The sequence below is a fragment of the Sturnus vulgaris genome, chromosome 2 (assembly GCF_052056855.1).
Source record: "Sturnus vulgaris isolate bStuVul1 chromosome 2, bStuVul1.hap1, whole genome shotgun sequence".
NCBI lineage: Eukaryota > Metazoa > Chordata > Aves > Passeriformes > Sturnidae > Sturnus > Sturnus vulgaris.
Genome location: NC_142244.1, coordinates 9,956,401 through 9,984,368, shown reverse-complemented (window position 1 = coordinate 9,984,368; position 27,968 = coordinate 9,956,401). Strand labels below are relative to the sequence as shown.

Genomic DNA, 27,968 nt, shown 5'->3' with positions numbered 1-27,968 from the left:
ATGGGGGCCGGAGGAGGGCTGGGGCTGGCGGCCGTGCTGGCGGCCGCGGTGCTGTGCGGGCCCGGGGCGCTCGCCGGGCGCGTCCTCAGCGGTGAGTGCGCGGTGCGGGAGCGCAGCGCTCCGGGAGCGGCGCGGGCGGACCCGGGACAGACCCGGGACACACCTGGGACACACCTGGGACAGACCCCGCTGGCCGAACCACCCGCACGTCGGCTCTGGGAGCGGCTCCCGGGCGCACCTGCCCCGCGGAGGAGCGGGGATGCTGCGGGGATGGCGCGGTGCTGGAAGCTGCGCATCCCGCCGGGACGGGAGCTGCGGGCTCCCGAGGCAGCCTGAGCTCCTGTCCTGCCCCGGCTTCTTAGAGATGGGTGATTGCCGGCTGCGTTCCAATTGTTTAAGAGGAGCGAGCGTCTTCCCGAGGAGCGTCTGTGCGCTGAGTTTTGTTGGCAGCTGGACAGGGGTGTTTCTTCTTTGTCTGCGGTAGCGTTAGGAGGACAAACTTTTAAGAGCGTGTCGCACAAATAGTTTTGTTGTGTGGGGGGGCATCCATAGCTCTCAAAACTGAAAAGAAGACAGTAGTTTAGAAATCTGTATCTAACATTGGAGCTTAGGTTTGATTTCAGAGCTGTAGACTCCCACTGTGTGCTTGCAGTATATAGGTGCATATGCTCAGAAACTGCTAAATTTAATGAAAAAAACCCTTTTAAGCTTACTTTGGTTCAGACCCTCCAGACTAAAGCTGACAGGCTCTCAGAGGTGTGTTGCATGTGCCTATGCATCCATGCGTTTGCCTGGAAACAAAGATTTACACACTCCACTCTGCTTGTTAACAAGTTGTGTGTGTATGTGTGGGTAGGAACGTGTCTCTTTATAAACTGTCCCCAGAACAATGCAGATTATCTGTGTAGTATTGTTTCAGAGTCTGTAACAGTAACATATCAACGAAACTTTTTTGTAGGTTGTTTTTTCGTTGCAAACATTTGATTGCTGAATTCAGATAACTTTCTTAGTTGCTGAAGGAGGATAGTCACTGGACCATTTTGATCATGCTTTATTTGAAGCATATTCTAATGCTGCTGCTGACATGAGTTGCTGAGCTTTTGGTAAAACAGAAAACGATAGCTAAGTTGCAGTACTTCCAACACTTTGAAAAAAAAGCTTGTTTTCCTCAACAGCAACCTGAAGTATTTCATCTACCTCTGTTGCACTGTGAATTATTCTGGTTTATATGATACATCAAAGCTCTAAGTGTTACAATTTATATGACTGCTATGTAACACTGTTGTTTTTAAGGAATAGTGGAGATTATCTATGGGATGTGTTTGGCATTAGCAGTCTCAGTGCAGGAATCCATGGGTGGCTGGGGAATCCCAGTTCTTTAATCTTCTAGCTGCAGCTTCTGTCTTTACATAGGAAACTGAGGTCCAGCTTTTAAAGCCGTGTGTGATATGTGTGTACTGCTTTGTCAAACTGTTCCTAGACACACAAAAGGCTTTGGGGGTTTTGAGAGGACACAGACTCTGCCTCATGTTTACCTGAAGCATTTTGTATTATTATAAGTATTATGCTGATAATTCTTGTCTGGTAGAATGCAGGAGAGGGTTTGAAACGCTGTTACAGTGAGAATCCTTTATGTGCTATTAGTTTATTTGTTGGAGTTGTATTCACTAGATAAAGGTTTCCTAGACAAGAACAACCACATTGATTTATTTATGCTGATTGCAGATATGTACTGGAAAAACTTTTTTCCTCCCTTTTCTTTCTCTCAAGGACCACACCCGGATTCTGGCACATGGATAGGTGTAGTACTAGCAGTAGTTGACATTATTTCAGGCAAGAAATAGTACCACTGAATAATTGGGCAGTGTGTGCTGTCACCTGACTCCCACCTAGCCTGCTTCTCTCTTGTATAAGAACCAGCAGTTTGGATTTAAGCAAGCTTATGTTTGAAATCATAAGTATATCTTAAACAGACTTATTCTTAAAATAAATTGTTTATTTATGCTTTATAAATTAATTATTTATACCAGTAATGATTAATAATCTGGTGTAGTAGGAAATTTCACTGCTCTCATTCCAAATAAATACGCAGTTCCTATCACTCACCTAAGCTGTTTGTGACTGCTTGAGTGCTGGTTGGATCTTGTGGAAAGAATCCCATTGAATGCAGTAAATTTGCAGCAGACCTAGCAATAATTGCAAATTTGCTACCATTTTGATCACAGTGTCAAGAGGACAGAGAAAGAAAGGCCTTCTCTGCCTTTTTGAAATTCTATTTATTTAAGTAAAGGGTTTCTGATACTTTTTCCAAGCAAGCTAGTTTTCCTAGGGTATAATTAAAACTATTGTTGGTATCAAACGATTCATATTTTGATGTTGTTTCTTTGCCATCTTTGATTTGGGAAGTTTTTAACAGTGACCCAAAATGCTTTTTAATTTTTAATATAGCTAGACAGAGGCTTTGTGAGCAGTGCTCACAGCCTCCATATTGAACTATCTAATGTTGCCAGAAAATTGATTCCTATAGGAAAAAAGCCCAAAGCAGGCTCAGGAGAAAGTGCTGAGTCTGCCTTGCTGCTCCATGACATCATAAAGAACATGAAGTGATGATAATGCAGTTTGCAAAGATGCAATTACTTTAAGTATCTATTGGGCGGGAGAGATGCAAGCTAATCTTATTACTAATCATTTAACAGCCTATGTATTAATCATAGATATTATAGCTTAATGACTGCTGTTTGCCTAGTTGTATTTCTACAGCTTTTAAAGTTTTGCTCTTTGCTATTGTTGTGCATCAATAGCAGATTAAATAGTGATGTAGTATTTTAAAGCAGTATGTATCTATTATGGTGCATAAGTACTTGGATATATAAAACACTAAATGAGGAAAAACACTTGGTGGGGCAGGAAACTACCAGAGTTGCCCCTAAACTATAGATTTTGTTGCTTCAGATGCCTTTAAGGAAGTGATATATTAGTTCACAAGGCTTATGGTCAGATTTGAGTCCTACATAAAGTACTGAAAAGTAAGAGAATTAAAGCAGTATCTTCATGGGTACTGGATTAACTAGAGATAACAAACCCTTTCTCAAAAGATGCATAATTTAATTTAATTGATTTTGCTTGGCCTGCTTATAAAACCCGAGTTTTGTCTGTCAAAGTGTGTTTTCTCTAGATGAAGCCTTCTACTGTAAAGTTGTGGAATTTTTTGCGTATGTAAACTGCAAATTCAAGATATATTTGCAGCTCAGAATTTGAGAAGATAAAAATACTGCCATCTCATCTACATGTGCAACAGCTGTGTTTTGAAGACCTTTTGTTGGAAATATCCAGAATTTAATTCTGTACTAGAAAAGCTTTTCCTGGATAGGCATGCCTAGATAGTATAAGTTCCTTTTGCTCTGTTGGAGGTCTCAGTAATCACTAAAGCTGAGACTTGGAGAAGTTCAGGAGAAGCTGGGCATTGAATTCCCATGGACTCCTTTATCATTTCCTCTCTTTATCCAGCTGTACTGAGCACTATCTTCTTGGGGGCAAATCAATGAGCTAGGCTCTTAAAGTGGAATGTGATGAGTTTTGGATATAATACATGTTTCTACTAAAGACACCTTGCCACAAGCCAAGAAGTTCCACAATACCCTGTAGAATGAGAACCCAGTTTTGATGAGACCTCTGATGGCAGAGGAGTCCTTCTGTAGCAGGACAGAAATACTCAAGTACTTAAATCAGTTTCAAGAGTCAGATTTCTGTATTAAAGGTGATCCCCCTTTGTCAACCCTGTAAAGCTTATCTTTCTCCTAGGTGCGAGTTGTGCAGGTTGGCCAGGTTGCAGTTCTGTTCAGGGATAAGGAAAGAGACATGGAAAATCCTAGTGATGTGTCTCAAACCACCATGCTGCTTTCCCAGTAATACAAATTTTTGCTCACAGCATTTTGTTCAAAAATAAAAAGGCATTGCAAAGCCTAAACTCATGATTCATGGGACTCAAGTCCCAGAATAACACTTGGCTAAAGAGCCCAAGAGGAAACACCTACCATGGAGGGAGCTACGGTAAAAACCATGTGGAATGGTATGGACAATCTGCTTGCTTTTAAATAGCTTTTCTTGCTCCCAGAGAATGAAGTCTGGTCTCTTCCCTGGTTGAACTTGTGTTCTGTACCTTGATTTTAACTGTGTAGTTCAGGTCTCATCCTCTGTAGATCAAGCTTCTCAATTGTAAGATGTTTTCAGGGAGCATGCTTTGGGTCATAAAAGGTTCTATACAACATTATTTTTATGAAACTAATTCTCATAATGGCTTTCTCTTTGCAAATCTCTGATGGATCAGAAAAGATGGTAGGTGCTAATGTACAATAGGTAAGAAGAAACAATCCTTTGATAGTAATTGCTACACTCTAATCTCATACTCTTAGTGGTCACTCACTAGTTGAAGTTGAGTCTCTTGCTTGTTGAGTCTCTACTCCCATCACTGACAAGCAGTGGGACCTTCAGTTCCAAGCAATCCTAAGAAATAATGAGTTCTAATTAAAAAATTGGCATGGCTTTAAGCAAATCTGAATGTAGCTGCAGTATCCAGCTAATGACTCTAGGCTCACTTTATAAGGAGGGAAAGAAAAAGTTGCTGTTTAAAGAGTGGGATTAATTTAATTTAAATTTGGATTTTGAATATATTGCAAATTTGTGCTAACAGATACTGGTCTGTGTTTGTTTTGTTCAGTTGTCTATCCAGTGAGGTCAGTGAGCCTGTTTAGATATGGACAGGTTTTTGGGAAGAGCTAAAGTTTGGTGAGATGAATCCCACACTGCATCTCAAGGACTACATGTAATGTGAATTAACCAGGGATGCTTTACCTCTGCATTTTCTTAGTGCAAATTATCCTTTAGAGTACTTTAATAGATTTCTCCTCCCTTCAAACTTCCCCTCAATTTTTGCCTTAAGTGAACTGTCACCAGTTTTAGGATTCCATGTGGATTGGCTTTTCCCACTTTCTTGGGAGCAAGTGAATGAACAAGGCTTTGCTTGTTGCTTTCTCTTTTAATTGTGGAACTGCCACAAAAAAACCCACTCTACACACCTGTTCTGAAATGCATGAAGGGTGTTACACTCTAGGAAGCTCTTAAACTGAGGAAATTAATATAATTTGCATCCATATGTATTACCTAAATCTGTTGCAAATACTTTGGTAACAAATTCATGAAAATATACCTACTTGGAAAAAAGACTTGCAAATTTTGCTGAAAATTACTGAGAATGGATGATGCTTGCTATGAAAAGTAATTGAGGAGTATATCTTCTCTCTCCTCCTTTTTTCTTCATTTAATTGACTTAGGGTGGATGAATGTTGAATAGCAAGAAAAGGTTTTTCACCCAGAGAGTGTCTGGGCACTGGAACAGGCTCCACAGGGAAGTGGTCACAGCACCAAACCTGGCAGAAGAACTAACTCAAGAAGAGTTGGTCAACACTTTTGGGCAAATTGTGGAGTTCTTGGGGGTGGTCCTGCTCAGGGCCAGGAGTTGGACTTGATGATCCTTGGGGGGTCTCTTCCAAGTGACTGATACTCAGTGATTCTATGACCAAAGGGTCATGAACTATTTCCTTCTAGAGGCAACAATAAGGGATAAGCCATCAGCAGAAACTGTCAAAAGTTCTCACACTTATGCCTAGCAGAAAACATATTGAGGGAACCTACTGAAGAGTATAAAATTGGGTATTTGTGAAAATGTCTACTGGTTTAGGATAGGAGAAACAAAGTATTCCCGGCTCTCTTAGGCTGGCACAAATACTTAAGGCATTCAGACTGCAATTTTTGTGTATTATGTCTGTTCCACAGCAAGTTAACAACAGTTTCTTAGCTACCATGGTATTTCTTTAAAGTTTCTGTGAATTCTGTTCTGGGCTTCATGACTACACAAAAAACTATTGATGAGTAGACTTAATTTGAATCACAGAATTATTTGGGTTGGAAGGGACCTTAAAGATAATCTCATTCCAGCCCCCAACCATGGGCAGGGACACCTTCCACTAGATCAGGTTGCTCAGAGCCCCATCCAACCTGACTTTGAAAATTTCTAGGCATGGGGCAGGCATAGCTTCTCTGAGCCAGTCTTGTTTGTGTTTATGCTTTTTTAATTAACAGCTGAAATTGTGGAGTACTTAGTGTGTCTTTAGGCTATGATATATAAAAATTTGTGATACTGTGTTTATAAAAATTAACTGATGTGTTACTGTATTTATAAGAATTTAAAAAACCCCAAAGAAACCCACTGTTAACAGCTTCAGTAGTAAGTAGGTGTTTTGTTTGTTTTTTTGTTTTTCTGAGGTTTTAAATTTCTGGGTAAAATAATCCACATACCAGAGCAGACTTGTAGATATGTAGATCTTTCCAACACACTGTATTTCCTCTTGTTTTGAGTAGGTTCAAATAGATGCCATCAACACTTGGGTGTTATCATTGGCCTGATTGTGTCCAAGTTTTTCCTTAAAAAAGGGAAGGCAATTGGCAGCTTTAGGGGGTTGTTTTATCAGCTACGTTGTCACTTTTTGTAGACCCACAGGACAGCACAGCTGTGAGCTGGCCCCTTAGAGAAGGAAGTGGCTGACTGCCATGGCCAGCCCTGTGATATACACCTGTAAAGTTCACATGATCAGAAGAAAGGAAAGTAGTTATTACAGGAAAAGCTAAATGGATCTCATGCTTTAAATTTATGATGTGTTAGATAGCTGAAACCAGAGCCAATGCCAAAATGAAGGTATGTTTCACTTAGGAGAAAGGAAAGCTGTCAGGGCTTTAATGATTTGACCTGGGGGGGGAAAAAAATACTTTTTGGGAAATAATTTATAGATTTTTTTTTTTTTTTTTTGATGCTGAGTTATGACCTGAATCAGTGACTAAAACATTTTCATAAAAATGGATATTAATTTTCCAGTTGAAGACACTTACCCTGTATCGATTCACATAATTGTAATCGTATGTTTTCCTGCAATGGTAACTATGGAGAGTGAAGTGTTGATTAGCTTCTAATGAGATTTAGACATCAAGCTACTTCTTTACAGCCCTGTTATCAATGGCCCTTGGTGCACTAACCTCCTTTGTGCACCAGGATTGAGAACCTAAGTATAAGAAATAAATTTGTGTTGTTTTCTTTGGGAAATGGGTGAATAAGCCTATCATTACTGTGTGAAGATGGCAGCTTTCATGCAGGCTGGTATTCCAGTTCCCAGTACATCAAGAACAGGCTTGAAGCATCACATCAGGGATTTTGAAAATCCAGACAAACTTTTAATCTGCTGCGAAAAAGACAATTCTCCCAGCAATTTATTCAGCACAATGAAGAATATTTTGCAGGACAAAGAGTCCTTTTGCATCCTCTCAAGACCTAGAACAGTGCAGGCTCTGAACACACAGGCTTTGACAAACCTCCCCAAAAATAACCTGCTTAGATCAATATTTGTCATAAGGGGTCATATATGTACTCTTAACTACCAATTTTTGTGACCAGAAGTCTTGCTGCATTGTGCAGGGAAGGTCTCCGATACAATTTTAATTGCACTTGTGTTCAGGTTATGGCAAAATCCAGGTGTTAGGAATGAGTAGCATCTATTATGCTAATGAGCATTGCCAGGTGCTCCTTTGCACTGTCTGCTTTTTGACTGCTTGGTTTTTTTTAAGGTGTAGCTATTATAGGTCTATTGAGGAAGTTGTCATTCAGAAATAAGCCTACTCCCTGTCCCCAAAGGTGTTTAGAAATGCAATAACTGAACTGTTAAAGGCTAAAATACAGGTGAAACCCTATTTTCAGCAATAAATGTACTGAAAAACACTTTTCCTGGCAAAAGAAAAAATAAAGATCGGGACAGGGCAAATGCATCTTGTGTAGCTGTACTAAATCTCCGCATAAACTGAATAATACAGTAATTTGATTTTACTTAAAACTTTATCATCCCTGTATTTTTTCTTTGCAAAAGTTGCGTTAATCTTAGAGACAACTATTTGCCTGGTGTCTGAGGACCTCTTGCATCATCTTTGCTGATTCACAAGATATGGGATGGTTAATGGCTAAAGGTACATTATGTGGCCTGTGTTTGAGAGAGAATAGAAAAAAATCCTATTTATCGTTTTAGATTTGGCAGCTGTAAATGCATCTATAACTTCTACCTGCCCAAGAATTTAGCAAGAAAGATACTCCATTACAAGAAGTATTTTAAGAATGGGTGATAGATGAGTTTTGCATATGAGGTAAGGGCAGCCTCCATCTGCCACCTTAGACCTGCCCATGACTCTGATATGATGCATGCAAACTGTCTGCCTGAAGCACAGCTACTGGGTAGGCAAATGTGGCCCACAGAGGTTTTTTTCACGTTAAAAGTGACCTGGAACCTTTGAAGATTTTTCACCCTGGGAAATCACTTAAGAAAAAACTGTGTGATAACAATTTAGGCATAATCTCTAATCCAGAATAAATCAGTAATGATTTTCTCTTCTCTCAGAAGGTTTGGTTATTAGGAAAAAGTAACAACTAAGGTATGGAAAAGATGGCCATGAAGATCAGTACAGATATAGGCTGACATGTGATCTGTACAGCAGGTTTTATTTGAATGTCAAATTTATGAGCACATGAAATTCCTTAATCTGCTCGGGACTATGAGCTGAGAAACATCACTAGTTTGAACACTGACTCAGCTAGAGAATGATGTGTTTTCAGTGTTACAAGCTTTGGGAGAGAAGATGGAAACTTGCTTTAATCATAAATGCAGACAGAATGTAATTATGAAATGTTATCACAGCTTTTTTAAAATAAAGTAATATGAATCATAAAAGAATTATATTTGGTGAATGGACACAAATATGATGCAGTAAAACATCAACAGCAGTAATGTAATATAGCAAAATATGACCAGCTGCTGAACCCAGTCAAAATCTGACTGGATGATACAAAGACCATCTGACAAGATGCATCAGCTTTGAAAGAAAATGTGATTAGGAAAATTTATTACCACTTAGTCTCTTACTGGCCACAATCTGGAGTGCATCACTGGGGCTTGGTGTGGAGTGTCCTGTGACATGTGGGCAGGTAAAAACAAATTGCACCTAGTGTCCAACATGCTGGTTAGTCATCCCTGAGGATGTGCTCATGCCAGTTCAGGACCAAGACTAGTCTTCATAACAGAGGCAGAGAATATTCTGGTTATTTACCATAGCTTTCTATTTTGCTATATCATTATTACTTTCACTTAAGTCATTGTGTTTTTGTCACTTTGTTTTTAGAGGTCTCCATCAGGCTCACACTTTTCTGGTAAATGTTAAATATTTCATACTGCTTTTTACCTAGTAGTCTTCTGTGTTTTCTGCTGAATCCATTGCCTTGGGAAGAAGAAAAAGTCAAAATACAAGAACATAATGGAGTTTAGTGCATCAGGCTCTGTGCATTCATTTTTGTCTCTCTTCATATATGCTGTGCACATGCAGTGGCTGACCTCATCTAGGTGGGTGCTAATGGATGCTAATCCAGGATAACCTGGGTTAGAGGTTAGCTTGTAAAGCTCAAGAGGAAGAGGAATGGGATTTATCAGCAGGGAGCTTATCTTCTATCTGGCTTCTTCAAAGATTCCAGCTAAGTGAGGTGTGTCACTTAAAATGACCCTTGTGCCCCTCATGGGTCTGGGGGGTTTAGTTTAGTAAGAAGCCTGATGCTCTTAGGGAGAGGAGTCTTTGATCTGGGTATTTTATCAGCAATTTTGCTTCCGAATGACACTTTGCTATAACTTCTGTCATGACAGAAATCAAGAAACCTATTATTTGTTTAATGAAGCATGATTGTTAAAACATAATGGAGATATAACTGATTGAAATAACAGGCTGCAATTTGCTTTTTTTTTTTTTCCTTGAAGGAAATTTTTTCCCCTGTACAATTATCTGCAGAAACATTTTAATGAGTAATCTAGTTTAAAAATATTTTTGTTCTGAGGCTATTGTCGAAACATTCTACTATGGACCTTCTGTGAAACATCCAAAGATGAAAACTGATCCATATGGATAGAAATAGTAGCTAGCACTTTCTGGAGAAAATAGTGTTCACTTGTTTTCATCAGCTAATGGGATGATGAGACCAAAAGAAAAAAAAGAGTTATTCACGTTGCATGTATCTTAGCACGATTCATTCTAATAGTCTTGCTTACAAATCTAGTTTCTATTTAATTGTGACAGAAAAATTGGAACTCAATTTATGCAGCTGAAATAGCAAAATGTTTCTTTAGAACTAACTGTGGAGTCTGCTGGAAGATGTTAGAATAAGGTAAAATAGCATATAGTTGGTATTTCCATACTTATCTTGTCTCTTGTACAATGTGGTCCATTCTGTCATTTTTCAGTGGTAAATTATTTCTGCTTTGTAGTTCAGAAATTAGTAGTAGAGAGAAAAAATGAAGCTTTAAAACCTGACATCTCAATGTGTTCCGAGAAGAGCACTAAAATGTCAACTGATTTGCCAGCTATTAAGGCAAAACTGCAGATTTCCATTAACACATTTATCTGCTGTAGTGGAACCGGTTCAAAGTCCGCTTCAAAAGAAGAAAGAAAAGATTCCGAGTAGGTCACTGCCTAAACACAGGGATTAAATTAACTAGAACAAGAGAAATTCACAGCTTCTTTCAGAAAGCTTACTTCTCTGCCTCACACACTTAATTCACACTATTTGGGTCTACAGGTCTTAATGTCAATTACTTCTTTGTTTCTTGCTGTTTTCTCTGTTGGCTTCTGGAGGTATATTCTTGCAGAAATGATCAGCCTGTAAGGAGGAAATTTCTTTTTTCTGGCCACAGGTAGAGAGCAATAAATGAAAGAGCAGTAATTTAGGAGTTGGCTTTCATGCGAATTTTCATTTGTTCAATTCTTTCACTTTATAAAATTTGATTTTAGAGTTACTTAACCCTGCCCAAAAGTCTGCAATAACAAAAGTATCCTTAAAAATTATTCATGTCAGTTTAAGGGAGGAAAGAAAATGTCTGCCACAAAGCTTCGAGATTTTAACTTGGAAACCCTGTCAGATAAACCCTTGGGTAGAAATTGGGCCTTCACATCTGTATTCTGATGGCTCCAACAGGGTCTTGAGTGCACGATGGTGGCAAGCTGGGCACGTGTTAGGGGCTGCAGTAGCTCTTTTCCATTGTGCATCACAAATGCTTGTCATCCTCCTCGCTCTGCTCCATACAGCCCCACCTGGTTTCCTTGGTGTGGATGATGGAGCTGAGCATTGATACAACCTCTGTGTTGGACAAGAATGCAGCACAGCTTGTGCATACAAGCCTTGGAGCAGGTCAGAAACAGCACTTGCTATGACTCGGTGGTCTTCAAGGTCTTTGCCAGCCTAAAAGATTCTCTGATTCTACTGGAGTCTCCATCCATGCAGCAGCTGACTGGCAGGTGAGCATCCTGAGAAAGCTGAGTTTGGTAGCCAGCAAGGATCCATTTCTTCTGCTAGAAGGTTTGGCTCAGGTTTTGGGAGAGTCACAGAAGAGCAGAGGCTGTGCATGAGAACAGGGAGTAAGGGGAGCACCTCAGCCACCTGAGAAACGTGCAGAGATGGGGAGTGGATTGTGTGTTATAAAGGCAAAGTTAGCTATTTTCCCATGAGAGGGAGGAGCAGTGCAGGAATTATGATCCATAGTGGTCAGCCTGCTCATCACAGTTGGTTGAACATTCCTGCATGACTGAAATTGTGACCGGGGTACTTTGACACCTGAATTTGCTCATAACTTACTACTTGATGTCAAGGAGAAGTATGTGCACAGAATGAAAGGAAGCATGGAAGAATTTATTTCAAAGATTGTCTGGGAAAATAAAAAGAGCAAGGCAGTGGACAAAACACTCTTCCTAAATTTGCATGTACTTTGAATCCAGTCTTCAGCTACAGGGAAAAGCGTGGTCACTTTTGGAAGTGATTAGTGTCCTGCATAATTCAGTGCTAGGCTTTGGATGTTTGTGCTGTTATGTACACATGTGTACTCTGGCAATAAGCCACTGTCACTCACCCAGCAGTGAGGGTCAGAATGCTGATCAGCTCCTCCTTCCCTGTGCACTCTGGCCTGTCACTGAGACAGAGCTGGGGAAAATTGATCACGTTAGCAAAATTGGAATTTCAGCATTGTAGAGGAAGGGAATGAGCTGGGATTTCACATGCAGCTTTCATCCTTGCACTTCCCACTTTACAACATTTAGACTCATCACTTTGCTACTTCGATAGTAGTAGTTCTTTTGTTCAAAGAAGTCTAGGAAGAATCCCATAATTTCATATACAACTCTTTTAAAGGGTCTGTCCCTTGCTTCTTCAGCACCCTTGCCCAGCTAGGACTATGGCCCTTGCTACATTTATTGAGAGCAAGGCTCCTAACTTATATGAATAAGGGAAACATCAGGAGGAAATTGGAGCATATATTGTCGTCAGGACACTATCAGAGAAAGTCAAAATTGGCACTCTCTATCTGATCTTGGAGCCTGGCTTTTTCCGTATCTGCGCCACAAGCTTGTCCTTTTTTTAGACTGTTCATGTTCCTGTGTTATTTTGGTAGATTAATTACTGATAAACAACTAAATTTTTAGAAGTCTGTCTGCCAAGGTAAGAATGAGATTAAAAAGATATTTTTTTTCCTGGTAGTCCTTCTCCAGATGAACTTTAATGGGTATTATATAATGAAAGTTTCAGAGTTTGTTTTTTTTTTCCTAGAAAGATTACAAAAATTGTAGGAAACCCTGGAAAGTTAAGAATAGTATATCCCTACTGCCCCTGTAATTTAGCTTTCTACAACAGAAATGATCCTAAAAAATAAGAATTATTTTAGATTTAATTAAAAGTCAAGAGCTGATCCTGTTTTTCCATTCCTATATTAATGCATCTTTGATAAAATCTGCTTATCCTCTGCAAAAACTTGAAACTATGCTTTGTGCAAATAGAGAGATGTCTTTATCCTAGACCTTGTGCTATCTGCTATTGGAAGTATCCTATTATTAAATATGAAAACGAAGCAATGCTAATGCAAAAAGTATGAACTTTATTGTAGCTTTTAAGGCTTTTTGTTTACCTGCATGTTTGCTCTTTGTGTGTAGAAAAACATTGCCTGGGAAAACTTAAATATAGCTGAAGTTATGTGAGGATGTTGTTATTTCTCAGTGACAAATTAATTTTTTTTAAGGTGAAACAGGATAAATCTTGTTCAAGTGTTATTTATATGAGTCACATATCTGGGTTTGCTCAAAAGTGAGATTAAATACAAGAATTTCAAATGCAAATCTTATATAGTGCAATAAACTACTGTACTTTGTGCCAGTGTGGCTTTACCTCAAGTGCTGTGAGCAATTTTGGGTGCCTCAATATGAAAAAAGAGTGCCCAAAGGAGAGCTATGATCTCTTCTCTCTGGTGACCAGTGACAGGACTTGAGGGAATGACCTGAAGCTGTGTCAGGGGAGGTTTAGGTTGGATATTAGGAAAATGTTCTTCACCCAGAGAGTGGCTGGGCACTGGAACAGGCTCCCCAGGGAGGTCACAGCACCAAACCTGACAGAGCTCAAGAAACATTTGGACAGCACTCTCAGACACATGGTATGACTCCTGGGCTGTTTCTCACAGGGCTGGGAGTTGGACTCCATGGTTCTCAATGATCCCTTTTAGCTCGACATGTTGTGTGATTGTCAAATTTTCCAGTAAAATAATGTTGATTTCCAAACAGTCTAGATAATGCCTGATTTTGTAACTTTAGTATCCTTCAGTCATTCTTAACAAGGTAAATTTTCCTACTTTTCTTCTCCAATGATAAATTTCTATACTGGAAAAACTTGATTTTGTTTTTGCTTAAGAGATTATTATATTTAGAAGCCTTCTCTTGTCCCTAAATAAACATACTGTAGTTCAGACTTGTGGCTGATAAGTGAGTGTTAATTCCTCATCTTGTATATTTTGAATAAATGCTAGAGTGTCTTAGTAGTGGAAAATTATAATTATTTTTCCTTTTTAGGAAACAGACATATGTCTTTGTCAGACAAAGAACTGCAAGGAGCAGACTCTCTCCTGTCGTAGACCTTTACAGGTTGTACTTAGGCACAATGGAGTGAAGAGTGACTATGAGTTCCTCTCCAGGTTTACTTAGGAGATCCAAAAATTTCTAGCTCCTTCTTGCCACTAAACATGTGAATTTGAAACTTTTTTTAAAAAAATTAATAGCTCTGATTACACGACAGAAGTGAAGTTGGTCCACTAGTGTGAAATAGTCAAGGAAATACCCTCCAAACAGATATAACAGAGAGGCCAGATGGTACAGTCATTGAAGTACAGAATATTTTTTTAGAACCTATTGGGAATCTTCAGTGGTTTGGAGAGCTTCACAGGCCATCACAAGATGGCATAGAGTTCTCATGAACTCTGTGCTCTTTGAAATTTAAAGCAAAACAAAGGATTTCAGTGGTGCCAGTGTTATCACCCTGAATCTTCTCAGACGAAAATCTCCCATCCTCCACCAGCATGTGTGCTGTATTCTTTTCTTGCATCTTTGCTGTCCATTATTGTACTCTGAACAGTCCCATGCTTTTGTTTTTCAGGCCAGAAGGTGTGCTATGGTGCCTTCAAGCATTCATGTTACAAATTAGCCTATTTCCAGGACTTGTCTAGACGTGTGGGCTTCCAGGAGGCTCGCCAGGCTTGTGAGATCGATGGTGGGGCTTTACTGAGCTTGGAAAGTGAAGCTGAGCAGCAGCTGATAGAAAACATGCTGCAGAACCTCACGAAATCAGGCTCTGGGGTTTCTGATGGTGATTTCTGGATTGGGCTGTGGAGAAGTGGAGATGGACTGGCCACGTCGAGTGCTTGTCCCGACCTCTACCAGTGGGCTGATGGAAGCACATCACCATTCAGGTGAGTTGTGAAACTGCTGCTTGGGAAGGTTTCATGGAAGGGAAGGCAGCCAAGCCTTGATTGAAGACATGAAGTTTGTAGCATCTCCCCTTGACTTCCCCAGATGAAGGCTAGCTGGCAATTGGGGTTTTGAATTTTGAATCCTACGACTGGTTGGCATTTTGTGGCTTCAGTCTACAAATTTATTTGCTCCCACCCACAGAGTTTGCCTCTGCATGATGTTTGGATGTTGTTCTACCACACATAGAATCTTTCAGGTGTGGTCTGAAAGCAGACAGGTAAATTCTGCAAGGCTCTGGCCACCTCAAATCAGGGAACCAACCACCAAATAAACAACTGTGAGGTGCTTAGCATAAATTGTTTTGTTTCTACCCTTTTTGAAAAGCCTTTAACTTCCTGAGGAATCCAAAGACCAGAGTAGCAGCAACTCACAGAAGTCGAGCCAAGGGGGCAGATAAGAGTATAATAGGGAGGAAGGCAGAGCAGAAGGGTATTATTTCTGCAGAGGTGTTTTGAGCAGAATTTTAAGATTCAGAGATGTGCAGCTTGGAGCTTAAGCTGCTTTCACAGAAGAGTTGTGGGAAATGCAGAATGTCTTTAAAGTGGATGGGACTGTTTGGGTTGATACTTCGTCATTGATGCAAACTCTTTTCTTTGTCATCCTGGTGACGTTTATCTACAAAAACTAGAAATTGGTACACAGATGAGCCTTCCTGTGGAAGTGAAGCCTGTGTGGTGATGTATCATCAGCCAACTGCAAACCCTGGTCTGGGAGGGCCATACCTCTATCAATGGAATGATGATAGATGCAACATGAAGCACAATTTCATCTGCAAATATGCCCCAGGTAGGTAAAATGAAGTTATATTTCACCAGTGGGACACTGTCTCAGAAAGACAATTGCCTCCTGGTTTTTGAGGGAATCTTCAAGTATCTTTTGGCCTGTGGTACTGGTTCCTTTGGTGTGTGCCTGAGCTAGCATTAAGGGGTGATATGCCAATAACAACTATTAAAATACATTTTTAATACATTTAAGTAAACGTGTTTATATCTAATAAGAGTGATTTCAAAGTTAGCTTCACTATCATGCATTCTCGTTTTTTTTTTTTTTTAATTTAATTAATTCCCTAAATTCACACAGCGTTTTAAGTGTACTTTTTCTACTTTCTAGGTAGTCCTCCTGTAAAAAATATTGTGCTGTCCTTGCAGTTGCAGCTCTGCCATTTTATACCAACTTATGTGTGATGGTTGTTTCAAAAAGTTATGGCTTGAAGAATGAAGTCCAGAAGAGCATGAAAAATTTTCTGTATTCATGCATGTAGACTTAGAGATATGAAAAGCAGATGCATGCTAGTTGAGATGGTGACAGAAAAAACAGATCTTAGGCAATTTGGCTGTACTTTCAGACATGACATAAGTTCTGTATATGTCAATAGAGGAAAAGTGAACTATAAACTAGAAAAAGGTGCAAAACCAGAAAGAACGTGAAAAGCAAACTTTCCAGTTTGAGCCTGTAACATTTTCTGCTCTTGGCGGTACTTAAAGTAAATGAAAATGTGTTTTTTAGCAGGATCATGCAAAAATTTTCAAACAATTTTTGGTATGTTTTTCAAAACTAAGCTAACAGTCATAATGCATACGAAATTATGGATTTATTTTATTTATAAATTAATCAAAACTCAAGATGTGGCCTATAGGAATCTCATGATGTTTGACAAGATGAAGTCCAAGGTGCTGCACCTGTGTCAGGGTAACCCCTGGTACCAATCCAGGCTGGGCATGAACAGATCCAGAGCAGCCCTGGAGAAGGATTTGGGGGTGCTGGTGGGTGAGAGGCTGGACATGCCCCAGCTGTGTGCTCTGGGAGCCCAGAACCCCCCGAGTGCTGGGCTGCATCCAGAGCCCCGTGGGCAGCAGGGCAGGGAGGGGATTCTGCCCCTCTGCCCCGCTCTGCTCAGACCCCACCTGCAGGGCTGCATCCAGCTCTGGGCTCCAGCACAGCAAGGACAGGGACCTGCTGGAGCCAGCCCAGAGCAGGCACCGAGGGCATCAGAGGGATGGAGCAGCTCTGCTGTGAGCAAAGGCTGAGAGAACTGGGATTGTTCTGCCTGGAACAGAGAAGGCTCTGGGGTGACCTGATTGTGGCCTTCCAGCACCTGAAGGGGGCCCACAGGACAGATGGAGAGAGACTATTTACAAAGGTCTGGAGTGACAGGACAAGGGGAAATGGCTTCACACAGAGAGTAGGTGTAGATTAGATACTAGGAAAAATTCTTTACTGTAAGGGTGGTGAGACCCTGGGACAGGTTGCCCAGAGAAGCTGTGGCTGCCCCATCCCAGGGAATGTTCAAGGCCAGGCTGGATGGGGCTCTGAGCAACATGATCTAGTGGAAGGTGTCCTTGCCCATTGCAGGGGGTTGGAAAAAACCTATTGTTTAAGGTCTTTTCTAACTTAAACCATTCTATGATTTTATGCAATCCTACTCTCAGCAGCTGTTTGACCTATATAATTCTGTAGTTTCCTACCTTCTTTACTCTGCTGGTCAAACAAAAATCACTGTCTTGATAGAGACCTGTCTGTCTGTAGAGATCCAGGCTGTTTTGTTCCTCTAGTCCTGGTGGATACATAACTTTTTCACGTTCTGGTCTCTTAATGAGGGTAGTAATGGCAATTGCTATTGCAAGTAAATATTAAATATTTGGCAGAATTGATGTATCACCATTTTTTGGTATACTGTCATCCCTGAATCTGAAATTTTTAGTGAATATCACTACTTTATGATGATCAGTAATCATCATAGGTCCTTCAAGGAAATGCAACATATGCAATTTTATCATTTTTAGAACTGTTCGAATTATTTTGAAATAATGTAGCAAAATAAAAATGCTTTATGGTGTTAAAACCCCAACATTTTTATGTCAGAATTTGCAGGCTTTACTAAAAAGGTTTGGTTTCAGGTGTATTTTGTAGCTTTAAAAGTAAGCAAATTTAAATTAGATAATTATTCTGTAATAGCGAATTACTTACTGTTCTTTTTGAGACATGGTAAAGAATTGTTTTTTCTATTGCTTTTACCATCTGAAAAAATGCTAGGTATTTTGGATTTTCCGAAAATGAAGTGATAACAGTAACAATGAAAATACATTTATATTTCTTTCTCTAGGTAGAAATGGGTTATTAGTTTATAATGAGGCATACAAGGCAAACAATGTATAGGTAGATTATTATTAGTACTGACATTGTTATGCAGCAAAATACAGTACTGCTGAATTGTAGCTATTTATTTTTCAAACTGTTGGAATTGTGCTCTTTAGCAAAACAGACTATTCTCCAGAAATGTATTTTTCTGTCACATGGAGGAAAGGAGTAGATGCAAAAATGTATATAAATAGATATATGACATTATTTTCACTGCCTGAAGAAAGTAACAATGTTTTTAGGAAAATTGCATTTGTTATCTCAAACCAAGTGAGACTTACAAACGACCTTTTCTCCCCCTCAAATCACTGTAAAGGGTTCACTGTCAGCTCTTAGCAATGCAAAATACATCCACTTCACCAGGAGTACCAAAGTGCCACATGCATATTGAATTTCAGTTTGTTATCTGAGTATGTTGTTTTCCACATCTCTCCTGTCTGTATTTAATATAGAGTGTGTGATCCTAGCCACAGGCCAAAGCAGGTTGTAGGTGACTTTGATGAAGTTGCATCTAATTGTATCATCAGCAAGTCCAGGACAGTGTTCATTAGGCAGCCTTGCTCAAGCACCAACTACATTTCTGGTAGACACTTTTATTTTTCCAAGCCTTCCCTTGACAGCATTTACTGTTGCAATGTTCAGTCTGGCTTTGGATCGTATTGATCATTCAGCAATCTTAAATTTAATTATAGGTTGGTAATTGCAACCACATTTAGTTCCTGTCCAGCTCCTGTAGGTTTGATTATGCAATCAAATTAAAAACTCATCTCCTCTTCTGCTGTCAAGAGACAACAGCTCAGTTCTTTGGGGTATCTTGGCATCTTTCCTTATATAAGGCCAAATGTAGCTATTTTTTACCAGAGTAGGTGAAATAATTGCCTTTATCTAGTAGGTTTTATTGCTGTTTTGATTTCTCACAGCAGTTTGCATCTATCAAGACACCCAAAACTGTAGTCTCATAGCACTATTAAATTAGCATAACCTTATGATAGAGAGAATTTCTTATAGTGTTTTAGAATTGTCTGCACAAATGAAGCTTTGGATATGTTAGGCACTTTATTCAGCACAAGAAGTTAGGATGTTCAGAGGCTTAGCCTTTAACCATCAGCCATTAAATCAGGGGCCACCAAGAATTGAAATTAGACTAAAGTGTAGCCTTCTTCTAAGGACCAAAAAGTATAAACTAGAGGTGATTTGACACTAGTTTGTAAAGAGTCTTTGGTGAAGAATTAAGCAATTATTGTTTGGGGAAATGTATCTATTTCTGTGATACTGCATGAAAAAAAATGGAAACATCTGTTTTATTATGCACACATTTTTCATTCTTCAACAATCAATTTCAAATATTGATTTAACAGATAATGTCTTAGAAAAAGAATTAGGAGACAGAGCAGAGCCAGAATACGGTAAGAAATTTTGACACGTTAAATTCCATTGCACTGCTAACCACATAATTATAAGGATAACATACAAGAACCTCCAAAATTACTCAAATTTAACAGGCACAGTTAAGAACTGGAACATAGGAGAAATGAATTCTTCAGAGACCAACAGCTACAAATATATGGCTGTTGTTCAGAATAACACTGCTTGTAATTCTTCTTCCATATATAATTTCAATTTTGTAATAAAATCTTGTTTACATGTATATTTAACAAATCATTAAAATGTTCATTTTCCCAATATAAATTAAAATGTAGTTACTATTAATTTAGTTAAAAACATAATGGCCATATTTTTTACTATTTTCTTAAAGTGTCTGATCTCTTTTTCAGATATTTTTCCAACAGTGCCAGCAGGAAATCCTTATGACACAAGCAAACCAGAAGATCAGTATCATATTATTGCTACTGAAACAGGTAATGTGTTCATATGAATGTAATGGTCTGCTAAAAATATTAACAGTGGAACTAAGTAAACATTTCAGTTTCCATTTTTGTCAATAGGAGGAAACAGTCTGTTTCCCTGCCAAGTGCCCTGAAAATTTCAGGAGTCTTAGCCCTCTTAGTTGCTGTGGAAACAAATTATTTCCTTGCCTCACCAAACTTAGAATAAACACCATTGTCCATAATTCCCCCAAGTACCCTATTTTTGGGAAAACTACATACTAAGAGGAGTTTAGTAGTTTGCTGAGATTCCCAGTAGAGATGACACATGATATTTGGGAAGTGGATACTTACTGCCCAGGTTCTGCAATGCCCCTGGCTGCTTCATTCAGCAATTTATCTTCTGAATGGAGTCCCGAGGCTCAGGAAGAGTTGCAGCATGGTTTTAGTTCGAGGAATGAACGTATGTAAGGAGTGGCTCTGGATTTTATAGGATTGCACCATGGGATTATGGAAAGTGGGTCCTTTGTTCTCCCACTGGTTGTCTGGATTAGGCCAGCTTCCTAACTGGTGTTTCCATTATTTGTAACTCCAGGGAAATTATTATTTTTATGAAGTGTACTTTGAAATCAAGGACACCATTTAATACAAACTGTGCGAAGACCCTAAAATTCAAACACAACCTGAATATTCACATTTATTCTTGCTAGAGAAAAATATTTTCAAAATAGGGTAATGGTTGTACATTAAACATGTACTAGTATAAAACATGGGCATTAGTTATGGGGAAACAGTACCCCTCTGGAAGCTGCAGACATCATCCTCTATTGCAGACAGATAATAGAGTCTCAGCCTGTACCATTTCCCACTCCTTCTGTGCAGGGACCTGCAGAGGAGCGCCTTTAGCTTTCCTCATTAGTGAAGGAGAGGCTATATTTGTCTTTTAAGGGGAAAGGGAAGATGAGAGAGCCAGGCTCATTCCTCCTGTGGTCCTGCAGGGGCAGGGAATCCACATACCAAGACAACCGAGTCTACAGTTAAAATGGACTGCAAAAAAATTAGGCAGTGAAATGTACTCCATTAAAATACTTGAATTTTAAGTTACAAAATTGGAAAATATCAGAATTTAATACCTTAAGATATATTTTGCACATAACTCAAGTGTTGCTTTTTTCTTGATACTGCTGAGTTCTCTTTGGAGCTCTTCCCATAGAAGGAATGTATGTCTTCTTTTGTGTAAGTTAATGTATTCCTGTTATTTTACTCCAGATTTTTACTCATACAGTTAAAAGCATTTCAACATGGGAGACATTAATGAGAACTTTTGTCTTGTAGGTATAATTCCGAATTTAATTTATGTTGTAATACCCACTATACCACTACTGCTGTTGATACTGGTGGCTTTTGGGACTTGCTGTTTCCAGATGCTTCATAAAAGGTAAAATATACTCATCCATAGTTGTTTTATAATGCAGAATTCATATTTCCATTGGCAAGCTTTTCCTACTGAAAGACTGCTTACATCTGTCCCTAAATATGCAAATAAGTGCCTTTTCATCTATTAAAATGCAAGTAGTTTACAGCTGTCATTGCTGAACATTCACCTTCAGGCTTTTCCACAACATACTGAAATAATTCCAGGTCTCAAAGTATGCTGCTGTTGGGACTCCACCTGTTTCTGAAGAAAGTCTCTTTGCAGACTACTTGGTGGGCAGGGCTGCTGTCAGCACTATTACTTCACCTCTTTCATGGTGATTACCATATATAAAGTACCTGGGCTGTGGGAAATAGAAGAGGGGTCCCTCACAGATACAGGGTGAACCCAAGGACTGATCTGTTTCACCCAAGGGTGAACCCAAGGATTCACTTTCTAACCTAAAGTAGAAATTTGTTCCAAGGACAGACCTAGGGGCCAGCAGCTGCTTAATCCTGTTCCACTGTTGCACCTAACATACAAACAACAGATGGGCCATGGAGCACAGAAATTGAAAATTAAAAGCAAAAACTTGCTTTGAGCCACACTCCAGTGTGATATCCTTTTTACATCATGTATATGCTAAAGAGGATGCATAAAATAAATAGATCCATTCATAGCTGTGATATCAAGCAGATGTACTTTTATGCAAAAAGGAAACATTTCAACCTCTGAAATACAAAGCACTTTGCTTCATGCTTTAAAATTCTTTGGACTTTTCATTTTTCTCAAAATATGCTATAGATACATAAAGATGTGACAGCACATAATTTTTTTTTTTTTCTAAACTACTATTTCTGAAACTTTCAAATATAATTTTCATCCTTTAGTTCAGGAAGTGTTTTCAAGTTAATATAATCCAGAAGAGTAAACTGAAATATATTTTTATATATTTTTTCTCTATATTTTATAAAAAAATGCTATTTTGGTAAAATATCAAGAGTAATAAGCAGATTCATAAGCTGTTGTCCCTCTTGAAGAGCAGGAATAACTAAAAGGAATATGATACCACTGTTTTAAGACATTTTTAAAAATCCTCTTTTTTTTTAGCCTTTATTTTTCCTTATGATTTTTAGCTGCAGTAACTTATTTCAGGTGAGAAAACACTCTAAATGTGAAGACTGTTTCTGTCTGTACTAGTGAGTGTATATTTGCAGTACTCCTTAGTACCATGCCTCATTGCAACAAGTAGCCATAAAAAAACAGATGTTATGAGGTCTGCATAACAAACTTGATTGTGTTTTTATTTTATGCATTTTCTACAAAGAGAAGGAAAATATACTCTTTCCAACCTGCCTTATGACAGGCAAATATGAGCCTGTGAAATTTATGTATAAACCTCACCACCGGGGCTGCAGAAGGCTGGAAGCTCAAAGCAAAAACGAGTAGTAAAAGAGTAATATGTATAACAATAGCAATTATATAGTAATGGTACTCTGGAACCCTTATTACAGTGGCCCTGGATTTCTTGGTAAGTATGGTATAGCTTTGTACCTTTTCTGGCAGGTTTTTCTCTTCTGAGAAAAGTTTCAGCCCTTGAATACTCCTGGGAAAGCAATGAGAGATTCATGGCCCACTGAAATCAATAGAAACAGTAGTGTTGACTTCAGTGGGCTTTGATCAGGCCTTTGATGCTATAGCAGTTCATCCAGAAGTAATTCATCTGAACTTCCAAGATGTCAAAATTGCATGACACAGATATTGGAAATTCACCTTGAAAGATTGCTTTTTTTCTGTTAGCTGATTAGTTTGATAGATGAAATGATACAAAAATCAAGGGGTCACTTTTTTGTTTGTTTGTTTTTTTTTTTTTATTTTTTTTTTAATTTTTTTTATTCCCAGAATGTCCATTTTGAGTTACATCAAAACATTTAATTAAAGAAATTAAACCATTTTTAAAAATCATTCCAATCAAAAAAAATATCACCAAAAATTAATACTATCACCAGTATTTTATCTGTTAAAAAAACCCTTCATTTTTAAAAAAATATTTTCCTATCTATTTTCAATTTCCACTCATGACTTCCCTTGCAAACCATTTTAGTTTATCACAAATCTGCTGTTCTTGGGCAAAAAACAAATCAAAAAAAGAGACAATCATTTGGACTGATCATCTAGACACTGTAGATCTTTAGGAAAGGGATTCTGTCCTGCTGGGGAAGGAGGGATCCCCAACTTTCCACATGAACCTGACTTCTCATTCTTTTTTAGGCTTCCACAACATGGTGACCTTTCCTCTGAAAGCCACAACCCATGGCCAACCAGGACATGCCTAGCTTGAAAGGTCATGACTAATTTTGCCTGGCATTGGGCTCTTGAAGGGTAGTAATAAGGCAAAGCAGCACCTCGTCCCTGTAGCTAGCAGAAATGATCAGCTCATTCATGCTTAGATGCTCTCCCTTTCATTTCTTCCAGGGAAGCAAGGAGAAACTGCTTCAAAGACCCATCTCCATTATCATCTGAATGCCTTGCAGAAAGTTTAAATTCCTACCTGGTATATTTTTCAGTTTCTATGATTGCATTTGATGGTCAAAACACCAATATGCTCGAGCTATTTATTGCATCTTACCTTTGTCACTAAAATCCGTTTCCTGAACCAGCTGTGAAAATCAGCGTAGGTTTGCTGAAGATAAGCTCATTTGATACAGCTCAAGTTCTGATCCAAGGTATTTAGAAATTGTTCCTGCTGTGTGGCAAGGACTCTCCATTCACAGCCTCTCATCATTAATTTATGATTGTTTTTGCTGGGTTAATCTGGAAGGAAGTAGTGACTTCGTTTCTTTAAGAGGGAAGCGCTGGAACTACTCGATTTGCTGAAATTGCTTTGTTTATAGCATTGTGGCCTGATCTAAAGTCCACTGAAGCCAAAGGGAGTCTTTTCAATTACTCCAATGGGCTCAGGTACATAATGCATTACTTTGTAGGACTTCAGAGGTAAGTCTGGAGGGATTGAAAACTACTGTAGCATTCAGCACCCTCGAAGTACATTTTAAATCAACTCAGACTGTCTTGCACACCAAGAAAGGCATAAAACTGAATGTATAGGACTGTTGGGACTCTTAGGCTTCAACCTTACAGAGTTATGTAGGGCTGCTTCTCCTCCTCTGGTTCTTATTCAATCGGGAAAAAAAACCCATTAGTGTGAAATATTCTGCCCAGAGATTGAAGCATTTTCATTGAAATGCAGCTGAAGTGGCTCCTGTTTCAGTAGTCTGCAGTGCACTGTCACCTGCCAATCTAAGTGAGGGAAGATGGTGTATTGTGGCACCTGTAGCCATGTGGCAACACTGCCATAAACTTTCAGTGTGCCTCAGGGCTCCCTGGAAAAATCAGAGTGAGCACTTTAGCATTATTACAGAGCAATACTTTTTGGAACCAGTTTTACTTTTAATTGAAAAAAATGCCAAACACAAAACCAACTATTGACAGCTTTGACTGAAAACCAGCCCTAAGGAAGCTTTCTACCAGTCATTCATTGCTAGGAGTCTGATTCATGTGCCATCACGTCATTAGAGGTCAGGTCAAGCCCTGAAGGGAAGAGGCTTGCTGGCTCAGGGGTGCACGGTGACCCTGTTGGTGTACCCAGGGTGGGCAGGGGTGTGGTACCCACTGGGGTGGGTGGGCTGCACCTTGGGCATGGATTTAGGGGGGTTTGTGTGCTCTGGTCCCCCCCAGACTAGGGAAGTGCTCAGCTCCCACCAGCCTTGGTCAATCTGAGTCCTTCTCTGAAAAGATTTCTCTGTATAAGGGGAGTGGTTGGATGGGAACTGGAAAAAAAATAAATTAAAAACCATACAGGCCAATTCAATGCAGTTCCTGGGAGCAGCACTGCTAAGCAGGGTGGTCTGGTAATTTTGGTAACAGTGCCACTGTGGATGGGGAACCCACAGTGTGAAAGCACCAAATGTGGCCTTGAGATCTGGGGGTGAAACACTCAGGTCTGATCACAGAGCTGAATCAGGACTGCAAAGGCACACATGCACTGAAAATAGTCTATATTCTTATTTTTCAGTAAAGGAAGAACAAAAACCAGTCCAAACCAGTCCACACTATGGATTTCAAAGACGCCTAGGAAGGACAGTAGCATGGAGGTATAACGATTTACTGACTGAAAACAAAGCAAAAATAACATTTTGCAGTGAGGCTGTATTATAATGTCGTCAAAGAACATTAGCTTGGAATGGCTTGAAAATGCACAGGATCTACAAGAATGAACTGTAAGCTCCCCCTTGAGGCAAATGTTCAGATCATTTTTATATAATGTTTGTTAATTCAGTAACAAAATATGCCATGCGAAATAAAGGGTATGTGTTTATTTTGCTAAGAGATGTAAGTTAGCTAGTTGTGAGCAATGAAACAAACAGAGCATTTGAAGTTTTTATGGGGAAATATCCACAATGTATGTCAGTTTTAAGACTGTTTGTAGTTAAACAAACCTCCTCCTCTGTTTCTTTTAGTCTCTCATGCATTGTATTGTAGTCAATGTACAGTAAATGGAACTGACAATTTTACAGTGTAACAATTATTTATCTTTGCATAAAAGTTTGATACAAAATATTTGTTTAGTATTTATTTGCACACTTAACACAGTTTTTGAACCTTGGGAACAAATATTATTTTATTAAATATTAACATGGTTGCTGACAGAAACAGCCGCCGTGTTGTGACATCAACCTGATGTGGCAAAATTCAAGGATTTATCAAAGTCCTTTGCTATCATAGGATGAATATATTTTGCCAGGGAATGACTATAACTTTTTGTCATATTGGCCCAAGGTCAATACAAGTAACTTGAAAATTGATACCTCATTAATGGTGTGTCCTTTAAAGGCAGCTATTAGTTGTTACTTGAATAAAATATTTTTCTGATAGAAAAAAAATCACGGTGGGCAAGAGTTTAAGACTAAAATTACTGTTTCAGTAAGTCTACATAAAAAAGACATTAAAGGTCATTTAAATATAGCTAATAGTTTCTTAGGAATAATATAATGTTGGAACAAGAAGACAAAAGCTTTTTCTTGGAAGTGGCACTCATAGATTGATTCCAACATTACTCAGACTATTATCTAGAAACACATTAATTATATTAATTGGTGGATAGATTTAGAGGTAACTGTGATGCATTTAAAGCTGTCTTTTAGAGTTATGATTAACATCATTAATGTCCATTCTCTTTGATTCCTTAAGAGCTTTCTGTGCCTTAAGAATGGTTGTGCCAGTCATTAGGAGCAGCTCAGGGTGGTGGCAGCAGCACTCCTGTCGATTTGTTGGTGGCAATCTGGTGTCAGAGCAAAAAGTTAAGGGATTTTACTGCTGTTGCAGCAAGAGTTCAAGAGTCTGAGTTCAACCTTGCTGGCTTTAACACAGATTCCCAACTACCACTGGGTCTTTGCTGGGGAGAGACTGAGAAAAGCAGAACTGAAGGGCTGACTGCACTGTGCTGGCTGGTGTTGACCACATCACTTCAGAGACAAATGTGTCTCAATTTTTCTGAATCCAGAAAAAATATTTGAAAGTTCAGTGCCATTAATACTTATTGTGCAATTAGTTGCTGAAACACTTTTGGAAATATCTTAAAGCTGCTCTTATGTAGTGGTTTTGGTTCCTTTTCAAAGAAAACTCCTGTAGCTCAGATTAAGTATTGTTGTTCCTACTTAAAATATTCTATAGGTTTTATAGATTTATTTATAATATTAATCTAATATTTTAAGGTAGGAAATAAGTAGGAACTTTGTTCAGTCCCCAACTTCAGTTTCCTTTGCAGTGAGAAAATACTATGATCCTACATGATCACCAAGACCAGAATTGGTTTACTACTGATGTAAATATTAACTCAGCTGAGGGGAAGAGAGACCTCTTTCTTGAGTTGTGGTAAAAAGATCTTTTTTATGGTCTTCAAGGATTAAGTCCCTTTAACTCAAGGATTAACTATTTCTTCATACTTCCAAAAGACATGTAAAGTTGTCACTATCAATATCATGGTTAGTGGCAGCAAAAGTGATTTTGAAGCAGCAATTAGGAGAATGAAAATACCTTCAGGATTGTTTTTTCACAGAGTGAAAGTGATGGCTGGGCAGCAAACTGTCTCAAGCTCTGTGTAAATGCAGATGGGGAAGTGGCATTCAGTACTTCTGTTGTAGTGTGCTCAGATTTTATGTAGAAATAAGAAATACTGGCTATTGGGAAAAAAGTATTTCCATATTTATCACCATATCCATCCCCTGTTTCAAAGCACCTTGGAATTTACTCAATTGCAAATAATCTCTTCTTCCCAAGTGTCTTAACATAGTATAGACTGGTTTATGCACAGGTTAATTCTCAGTCAACTGAAGCCGTGCATGGTGACCAAAGGCTAGAATGTGACTGACTGAGGTTATGTTAGTTTTGTCTAGACATAATTAGTTGAAATAAAATGGCTTTTTAAATTAAAATAGTTTATATGATATATCTTTTTATGCCAGGGTTTATAACAGAACTTTTTCAGTCTGAGGGGGTTTATCAATGTACATCTCAAAATACATTTATGCTTTGCATTTTGGGAAGCAAGAAAATGCACACAAGTATCTTAT

At 38.9% G+C, this 27,968-nt stretch overlaps 1 protein-coding gene across 1 annotated transcript; it reads left to right on the top strand.

Annotated features, from left to right (window-relative positions):
- Nucleotides 1-25,956, top strand: CHODL (chondrolectin). The gene is made up of 7 exons (XM_088160698.1): nt 1-91; nt 14,588-14,900; nt 15,590-15,747; nt 19,458-19,505; nt 19,875-19,958; nt 21,261-21,363; nt 25,412-25,956. The coding sequence occupies exons 1-7, from the start codon at nt 1-3 to the stop codon at nt 25,494-25,496; spliced, it is 882 nt and encodes a 293-aa protein (XP_088016824.1). The 3' UTR covers nt 25,497-25,956.
- Nucleotides 25,957-27,968: the final 2,012 nt, after the last annotated feature.